This window comes from Platalea leucorodia (genome assembly GCF_965183815.1).
Source record: "Platalea leucorodia genome assembly, chromosome: 2".
Taxonomy (NCBI): domain Eukaryota; kingdom Metazoa; phylum Chordata; class Aves; order Pelecaniformes; family Threskiornithidae; genus Platalea; species Platalea leucorodia.
Window position 1 is genome coordinate 30996259 of NC_138824.1, and position 10014 is coordinate 31006272.

The window sequence follows — 10014 nt, forward strand, 5'->3', positions numbered from 1 at the left end:
AAGGTGTAACAGTATCAAACTGTGTGTGTTTAGTTTTTTCTAGAGCTTGTGGGAAGGTCTTTCCATTTCCAGCAGAATACTATTATTTCTAGCTTGGTAGTTGCCAGGACCTAGCATTTATGTAATTTTCTGTAGAGAACAGCTTATTACTGACCCACAAAATTTGTATAAACCAATAATGTGTATTTATATGGTAAGAAGACAAAATGTTTTCTGGGTTAAGAATGGGGTTTGGGGGGGTTAATTTTTTAGTAGTATTAAAGAAGATAGTTCTCTGAGGCTACCAGATGATGGAGATTTGGAAACAGTTCAGGAGCTAAAAATTTGTATGCAGACAATGGATGCCTTTTCAAGGCTGTCTGGTAACTTTAATGCAATTGTCACATGCACAGTGGGCTGTACGTAAATATGACACAAACAGGAATACGCAGACATTGGCACAAAGAGTGCTTCTAACACCATAAGTCTAGGGAAAACACTTTCTGAATAGACTTGTAACTGTTGGTATTCACCTTGAGGGATACAGTCCTGGGCAGTTTCACTGCAACCAATATGTTGCTTATGTAATAGCTTTATTTCTGCTGTAAGATAATATCTCCTCATGGGAGATATTATCTTTCTATTCTAGAAAATGGTGATTTTTTTTATTGACCTTTTGGGTATCTTACAGTAACTAACACTTTTCATTTAGAATAATTTACCCAGTAATGACTGACAGCATTTGCTATCAGATGCAGCATTAAACTTCTGAGACTATGTTAATTCTTTTTTTTCTGGCCTTATATAGATGAGTTAGAGGAGTGGGACTTTTTTTTTTTAATAGGGTTATTTGTTTGGAGTAGGAAACTAGTAAGGACTGAAGAAAGCTGCCCTTTATATGCTTTTCTGGGGGTTCATACTGAGCACATAGTCTGCTGGGTTTTTTTACTAGCCTTAAAGAGATGTCATATTTATTAAGAGTGTTAATTGCTGACAGATACCTAGGATGTTATCATGAGAGATACTTGTATTACTTACTATTAATTCCCCTTTTTATTCTAGAGCCTGATGACCATTTAACAGTATCCCAGTCACTAAAGAAGGAATTTGACAACCCTGAAACTGCAGACCTGAAGTTTCTAGTGGATGGAAAATACATTCATGTTCATAAAGTTCTTCTCAAAATTAGGTAAGGCAAAAACTGTATAGTTTAATATAAACTAAACTGTATAGTGTAGTCCACTGTGCTGAATAATTACTGCTCAAAATTCTTGCCTTATTCTTACAAATTCCCTTTTCCCTCAGCCATGGGATTCACCTCCTATTCTTCATTGTTACTCTCTTTTCCTCCTTTCCTCACTGCTTGGAATTACCAAGCATGCTGCTTACTACCAGCCTTTTCATCACTTTCCTCCATCTGACCTGTATCCTCCTTTGTGCCACCTAAACGGCCTTGACCCTGATTTCTAATAACCTTTTCCTGCTGAGGAAAAGGCTCACTTCTTTCTGCTGCCTTCCCTGTAGTTTGGATTGGTTTTTCTCCTTTACATGCTTGGCTTCCTCCACTGGGATGATTTGAGGGTTTTGTGTTTATTCTTGCCTTTCTTTCTTTCCTTCCACAGGACCCTTCAGTTGTTTCAGCAACTTCTGTACATGCTCTTCAGATTATCTTTTTTATCCTTTTTTGTCAGATTTCTTATCCTACTTCTTTTAAACATCCTTATCGGTGAATTTGATTTTTAAGCTGGCTTCTCTTTTTGTTTTTACAGTTTTTTGCAAGTTAACACCACTTTACAGTGAGATTTGACATATGCAGATCTCTACAGAGTAATCACATCATTGTTATTAACCTGCAGAGATTAGATGCAGTTTCTGCTAGGATATTCTAGAGACACTGCTTTAGATCTCTTCTGTCTTGCTAACTGCTTCTGCTCCGTCCTCCTCATTCATTGTTGCAATAGTTCTTTTCGCTTTGCTATTTTCCTTCTCAAAATGCTTGGCTGTCTCATCCTGCTTATCACCACTTTTGTCTTCCTACTTTTGCTCCTGAGTCCTGTTAGTGATTTCTTGTATATTACTGTGCAAAATTAAAGTTCCATGTTAATTCTTGCCTGCCCTTTTTTTGGTCTTTTCTGCTCTCCTCTTACTCCTCCAATTACTTGTATTACTGTTTTCTTCCCTTTACTGGTTTCATTACTTGTACATTACACTTGTGCCTATAGTCCATCTTCTTTGTTTGGAATGCCACATGTCCTTCAGCAGATATCACTTCAAATCTTGTGTATCCCCAAATGTTTCTGAGGTTCTTTTTCCTGATAATCAGACTATATGGAATTTCTCCTTATTTCTTTTTTCTCGCTCTACTTTTTTCTGATTATACGGCATTCTGGGAAGGAAATATGTCTAATTCTAAAATGGATTTAAATGTATGGCATTATCAAAATAATGTGCGGGAATAATAAAGCATCAGACACAGTCTGTAGAATTAGTATTTTCTTTAAGCCTTATAGTCTCATAATGCAACTGGACCAGAGGATAGTGTATTTAACGTGGTATTTTGCAGCATTCAGCCTGTTCCAGAGCGTTGTCATGAATGCAATGCTGGTAAAAGTTCCTTTTCATTCTCCAGTCATTTCTTTACCATTTATGAAGACTTTTTTCCATCTTGTTCTATGCCTACTGTTGAACTAGATCATATTGTTGGGGTTATTATCTTGTGATGGTGGTGAAATGGCAGGGCAATGCCCAGCACAGTGAGAGGCTGGCCAAGCAACATACTGCCTAGAGAAACAGATACATATGGGTATGTGGCTGGGATTTGTCTGCTCTACATTTAGCCAGCTGAAATTAGGTGTCTGGTCTGTCTCTACTAAGAGGGAGAGAGAAAGAGAGAGGCACTCCAAAGGATGAGTCACTCTAAGGTACTTTGGAGGCTGAAGGATGAGTACCAACTGATTTTTATTTATTTACTTATTTATTTTTAAGGGAGCAATGTGTACCACTTTCTCTCTGACTTTTTACTTTCATGTAGTGCCGTCGGGGCAACAGACCATTCCCAAAGTCTATTCCACAGCTGGATGGATAGCATGGTCACCACCACTGCACATGAGGCTCAGGGAAACAAAGCAATGGGGTTTGGTCTGCCTCTTCCGATGCCAGAATGTGGTACAAGATGTGGCAGAAGCTAGATAATGACTTTTAAATTCTTTATTAATTTGACTTGATGTTTATTTACTTTATTAAAAAATAAAACGCTAAGAAAAAAATTATTTAAATAACCAGTAAAATCAAATGTGAAAAAGGTAAATTAAGTGATAAAATGAATAATTTTTTCATTTGTATCATCTAAGTTATGCTGTCTTTACGATGTAGACTTGTCCTAGTGTCATTAAAAGGAAACCAACCTACCTTTTATATAAAAGTTTTAGTAAAAGAAAAGCAAATTCTGATGTGGGAGAGTTAGAAAGTAAGTAGTGTAGTATAAAAAAGTCCAATTAAATTGTGGCTGCTATAGGAAAAGTTACCTGAGGTGGCGATGTTCATTTCCATCAGCAAAAATTTTGAAAACAATTCAAATGTTACAGGATGTTTACAGTGAGTTGTAAGTTACTGTGAACTGTAAGTTGGAGAGTACAGCTATCAAAGGCAGTGCTTTTTCCTTGTTTGTATCTTGTCTGTCACAAAAGTATTCAGACTTATAAGGAAAAGGTGACGAAAGATCTGCGTGAGAGTGTCTTCACTTTAAATATTTTAATCCCTGAGTATAATGATTAAATCTAACGCTGTAACTTGTGAATGGACTATGACACTGGAATAAATGTTACCTAAAATACTAATAATTTCCCTCCTCACTAGGTCATGTTGGAGAAAGCAGGTTGAAGTGTGAGAATTGTCTAACTCACTTAATTGTAAACTTTATCTGTTACAAGCCAGTTAATAAAATCCATAGTTAATGTATAAAGCATTTAAGAAAATGACATCAAAAGCACATGGACCGTCCTTAAAGCTATTGTTAGTAGAAATGGAGCCTACTATAAAATATTAATAACAGAAATAAAATTCTGAATTATATTTACAAGGCTTATAAGGCTTAAAGAAATCAAGAAATCATGTAGCTAGAGTTTATGGTTGTGTATTTAGTCTGTTATGACTGATTTTTCTTTTTTACCTATTTCGTGCTGCAGCTCATCTTTCAAACTTAACTCTTTACGATATACAGTCTTTGTTCATGTTTTGTAGGTGTGAACACTTTCGTTCCATACTGAATAATGATGATGAAATTATAGAAATGAGTGAATTTTCTTATCCCGTTTACCGAGCCTTCCTGGAATACCTGTATACAGACAACATTAGGCTCCCTCCTGAAGATGCAATAGGTATTTGCCGTAAATGGAAATAACTCTAGGTTGCTGTTTCTGAAAAGTAGGATTTGTGTATCATAACAGGGTGAGAAAAGCAGGGCTTGTTAATTTTAGTTTTATTAGCACTTAAATCTTGAGTTTGGCAGGTGTCAGGAAGAAAGGATGCAGTAGCAGCAAATGTGCCCAAGGAGAATAAGTGGTGGGGATGCAATAAGATCAAAGATGCAAAATGTTCAAAAAGAACTCATCGTTTCTCATATTAAGAACTGTTTTTTCCTTAAAAGGCACTAATGCCATACTAAAACTTTTCTGTTTGGGCAGCTGTGGCAATTTGATCATGAGTGAAAAGGGAGCTGTTTCCCACATGAATTTAAGAGGATGTAAGTCACTAATTTATCCCTTGAATGAGATACAATACAGTGAACAAGAAGACAGAATGCTTGCATAGTAATAAGAGGCTTCCTTTTTGATATGTCTTTTGAGGACCTTTAAAAATGCACACGTCATCTAGGGGAAAAAAATAGAAGAAATCTTTGATTAATTCAGCTTAAAACAATAGGGCAACTGGTTGATTTGAAAAGAAATATATATGTTTTGCGCTGGGATAGTTAAAGCTGTATGAATTTTCACAGGACTGCTGGATTTGGCAACACTTTATAGAGAAAACAGATTGAAAAAGCTTTGCCAGCAAACTATCAAACAAGGCATTTGTGAAGAGAATGCCATTGCTCTTCTTTCTGCTGCTGTCAAATACGAAGCTCAGGTAAGGAGAACTTCTCTTCAGGGAAACAGTTCTTTTCTGAGAAATGAAACTGTTTAATATAAACATAACCACATTTAACTGATGAGGCATGATTACTGCAATTTTGCTTTCTGGCTTTCCAGATGTTTGTTTTCCCTTTTTTAAGCTAAAAAAAAAAATGCAGCTACTAGTGTTTTCTACCTGGCCTTTTGGCTTGCACCTGTGAGTCAGGATTCCTAATCTGCTTCCTGCCTTGTCATCTGGCATGGCACGGCATGGCATGGCATGGCATGCAAATTTCTCACTGCCATTTACTTCTCTGCCTTTGGATTTTGCTTTGCATGTTCACTTCCTGAGCTCTCCACCTGATCATTTTGCCTGCCGGCGTCTGTTACAGTCATTCTGGTACCGCCTTTATCGGCAGTTGGAGAATTTACCTGTAAAATCCCTCCCTATTTACACTTGTGCTTATATCAAAAATCCATTTTCACCATGTTGTTTACAATGAATCGTGCCAACATGCAGCAAATTACCTATTGTTATTCCTTTCCGCATATCCTGTCGTCTGGTCCGCCCTTGGCTCTCGAATGTTTTGCTAGCACTCAGCCTGTTATCATCAGCAGTACTGCAAGCACTTCTTTTGTAAACAGACAAATACTTTCAAAGACGGTTTCCTTTTCTCAACTTCTTAGTGCTATGCTGATTGTGGGAATAATGATGTGGTGGATTTTATTATTCAAGAAGTCTGTGTATGTATTTTAGACTTAGTAGCCGTTGTTGTAACTAGCATCTTAGTTGAGAAGTCCTCATCCTTCTGTTCAAGATTTCTTCTGCTTTATAAGAATGAAATTAATACAGCCAAACAGAGAAGATGACCTATTAGGAGAGCCAAAATGTGTAGCTGGTAACAACGTTTTTAAAAATACTTTGTTTTTTTGCTTTTGCCTGGCTGTGAAATGTAGCGTGATGTTTTAAAGCAGGAGAGGCTAGAAGTGTAATATGATGGATTGATAAACAGTTCCAGTTATAGGAAGCAAGTAGAAAGAAGGGACTGAAACAAAAAGGAGTTAAAAATGTTGCAGTAGTCTGCTCTGTATGGAGGCAGCGTACTAGATGAGATGAACTTGTGTAGGAGTTGCAAAGAGGAGGCCGAAGTCAGTGAGTTTTGTAAATCGAAAGAGGGGATAACATCAGATTAGTAGATAAGATGATTATCAGCTGCCAGTTACAAGGCAGTTGTAACTGGGGTATCAGTAAGGGAAGGCATGAACAGCTGAGGCAAAGAGGAATTGTACTTTCAATGCGTTGTGGTGGTAGAAGCCCAGCAGATCGGGGCAGACTGGACAGGAAGGCAGGACCAAATGATTTGATTCTCCTAACAGCAGAAGTTTTCACTAAAAGTTTACTCTGGAGTTTCTCCCCTTACAAGGTTTTCAACAGTTTGGAACGTCTCCAAAGCAGAAGTACCTTTAGTTGACCTGTGTCAGGTGAAGTAGTTAAAGAGCAGTTAAAGGTACGTTTAGGTGTATTGCGAAGTAGTAAAACTAGCCTGGACAAAGTACTATTTGTAATGGCTGAAACACAATAAAAGGGATTGGCTAGATGACTAAATATGTGTTGTCCTCCTCTTCCTTCTATGATTCAGTGTTTTATTCTGTATACCTAGTATTCTTTCAAAACATGTATTATTTTAACACGATCATCAGATGATTAATTGGTTCACCTGCCCTGGGCGCAGCATGTGCCAAACTCGGGAGTGCATTGTTGCCCCCCTCCCTGCATCCACAGCTCAAAGGGATATAGCAGAACTGCTTCAGAGAAGCACAGCAAAGGCTTCTTTACCAAAGACATGGGATAATCCCTGTCTAAGGAGTTGTGAAGTAAGCCAGGATCTTTTAGCGTACTACATTACTATAGTAGTAAAAATTGGTTTGAGAACAATGTGCAGTGTATCAGCACTTCGGTAGAAAACTGTCCAAAGAAGGATTATGAAAGAGGTCTGATATTTTGGAAGTTTGAAAAGATAGAATTAATTCACTTTTTTGTCATTAAATGTGAACACTGCAAGTGAAAGATTACAGTGCTGTGTCATCTGCCATTAACATATCAAATTAACTGAAGACTGACTTGGCTACTATATGCATCTGTTAGGATTAAAAAATGCTTGAAAATATTTTGTCCTATCCTCAGAAAATACAAAGAGTCACTGCTACAAATTATTTTAAAGCATATTTCTAATATACACTGTAGCTAATTTTAGATTTATCATCTTCTATATAACAGAATTTAAAGCCAGTATTTCTTGAAACTGCAAAATTAGTGATCAGAATTCTATGATATCTATGGTCCTCTTCATAGATCAGTACCAGAAGAGGCAGCTGCTGTTCATTTTATTTAATGTAAAAGTTTGCACATTGACTGTAAAGCAAGCCAGGTTCTGGCAGTAGCATTTCAGAGGTCTGCTGAAACTTAAGGTGTCAGTGTCTTTGATCTACATTTCTCTTCTATGTTTTTTTATTTCTTCTTCTTCTATTCTCATTCCTTTTCTTGCTTTTCCAGCACTTGTCGATGAGAGATACAATTTACTTCTGTGCATTGTTGCTACCTTAGTTCTTTTTAAAGGATATTTTATGCTGCTTGGCCTCTGTTAAAGCTTTAGGTACATCTTGACAGGGGCAATAGACCTGAAAAATTCAATCATCTAAGGAAAAGGTTTCAAAAGGAAGTGCACAGGTATTCTGCTAAATTTCTTGCTACTATTAAGCCCTGGCTGCGATGTTTGTGTAGTTACCATAGAATAAAACTGGCATGGATTAAGAGACCTCTTTTTACTGTAACCCTTGAGGAGTTTATAGATCAGGGATCATACTGCCAATTTAGACTTGCCTTGCCGCTGGCTCCAGCTCCGCTTGCTGCAGGAGGTAATTACTTTTCCTTCAACAGCAAGTTGTTGCATAGGAACCAGCTAAAGGGGAGTGACCCAGTGCGTGGAGGGAAGGATTGCCACTGTTGTGAGGAGTTTGAGTGGGCAAAATTTGCTATGTGAAATCATGGTTGTGTGGCCTAATCGCTTATACCTATCCTCACCTGAACATCTGAACATCCTGTTACAGCAAGGCCAGAACCATTTTTGCTATCTAGGAATCCCAAATCCCGGTTCCTAGATAGGGACACGCAATTCCTAGGTTTGCCATGAAAGACACGTGTATCCTAACATCTAGCTTGTGTTCAGTGAGCATCATTGAATGTTACATTTTATTTTCAGCAAGACTAGGATATCTGCTGTTTTTCACAGGACCACTACTGAATTCAGTGCAGGGAGGAAAAGAAAGGAGTTACTGATGCTCTGGTAGTTGTATGTGGGGAAAGTTGATGGTTTCACTTATTAATGACTTTTTCTAATGAGCTCAGTAAATGTGAAGGAGTTCTAGAGTCGATTTGGGTGGCTGCTCCTGTTTTCTTGGAGGGGGTTTATTGAATAGTTTGTATGAACAAATTTCATGGTATCATATGTGATCTAATCAAACTGATCGGAAAAGGGATTGGTAATGTGAACAATCTGGTATATTCTCTGCTAATTAAATGACGGATTTGAAACAGAAAAATAATGATAATTATTTTGCTATCATCAATCATTCATATTACAAATGACCTCAATTTGTTCCTAGGACTTGGAAGAATTTTGCTTCAGATTTTGCATAAACCATTTAACTGTTGTTACACAAACTCAAGGCTTTGCAGAAATGGACCACGACCTCCTGAAAAACTTCATTAGCAAAGCAAGCAGAGTGGGAGCATTCCGAAATTGAGGTCTGACTACCACCAAGCTGAAGAGCACGTCCTCTTCCCTCCTGGAAATACTTCTCCTTCGGAGAACTTACCCATGGTCAGAATGTGCAGAGGTTTGGAAGGAAAGACTCAGTGTCCATCAGCTTAAGAAATGTGTAAAAGTCTGCTAACATATAGGTTTTGTAAAGATGGCTACAGCGTAGATGTATGGTGAGGGTTCACTGCCAACAGTCGGAATTTAACAACAAAAATCTAATGCAGTAACTACCCCTTCCCACTTAAAGTCAAGCAAACTAAGCTATATCATTACCTTCTCTGTCTGTTTTGAGTTTTTTCTTTTTTTTTAAACAACCTGCATTTGGATTTTATGGAACAGTGACCTGTTTGCTGCTGAAACTTTCATAGTATACTTATCACCAACTGACGTTAATATGCCGTAGGGGGCTTCTTTTTGCGTGGTTTATCATCCAGTGAAGATGATGCAAACTTGTTTTTCTGAACATGTGATAAAGTAATACAAATTCTTTAGGATGAGGAGCTTTCTGATTGGTAGGAGGAGATGTGTCCCTTGGTGTTTATTTGGAGTGTAAATACGTAAGCCACGAAGAGCTTCAGCTGGATATTACAGTTTGGAGTTCCTGGCACTTATGTCCATTGTTCTAGAGAGAATGAAAAGAATTTTCCTTTCCATTACCCCAAGCACGTTCCCTGGCACCCCAATGGGCCAGGAAGCATTCACAGTATTTGTCTGGATGGGAATTATTGTGCTGTGTGTTTTGGTACCGAGAAAACCATCTGGTTGCTTGTTACCAAGAAAAAGAAACCCAAACAAAATCTCAAGGAAAGGGAAGTTCCCCTCGAGGTTTGTTTATTCCTGTCTTACCATCTATCCCCAGATAGATCATCTTAAGAAAAAGGGAGAAAAAGATCATTTTGAAGTGATAAAATGGGTCTTTCTTACAATTAAATTGTAAGAGTGCAACTCACATCATTGTTTTCCACGTGGCAATAAGGACACCTTGTCCAAATACACTGTTTCAGGTTCTCCTTTGGTCAGTGCTGCGAGGTGACCATACCACTTACCTTACATGCCCGTTTTAGGTGAGAGGAGCTGCCCTCTGGACATGCCTCTCTCTCATCACT

General features: G+C 37.9%; 1 protein-coding gene across 1 annotated transcript in view; it reads left to right on the plus strand.

The window, feature by feature from the left end:
* RCBTB2 (RCC1 and BTB domain containing protein 2) overlaps positions 1-8976 on the plus strand; it is a 34119-nt gene extending 25143 nt beyond the window's left edge. Inside the window, exons 10-13 of the mRNA XM_082305145.1 lie at positions 1042-1168; positions 4219-4355; positions 4973-5103; positions 8751-8976. Coding sequence (XP_082161271.1) covers positions 1042-1168; positions 4219-4355; positions 4973-5103; positions 8751-8891 — 536 coding nt within the window. The 3' untranslated portion in view covers positions 8892-8976. The remainder of the gene's footprint in view (positions 1-1041; positions 1169-4218; positions 4356-4972; positions 5104-8750) is intronic.
* The last annotated feature ends 1038 nt before the right edge of the window (positions 8977-10014 follow it).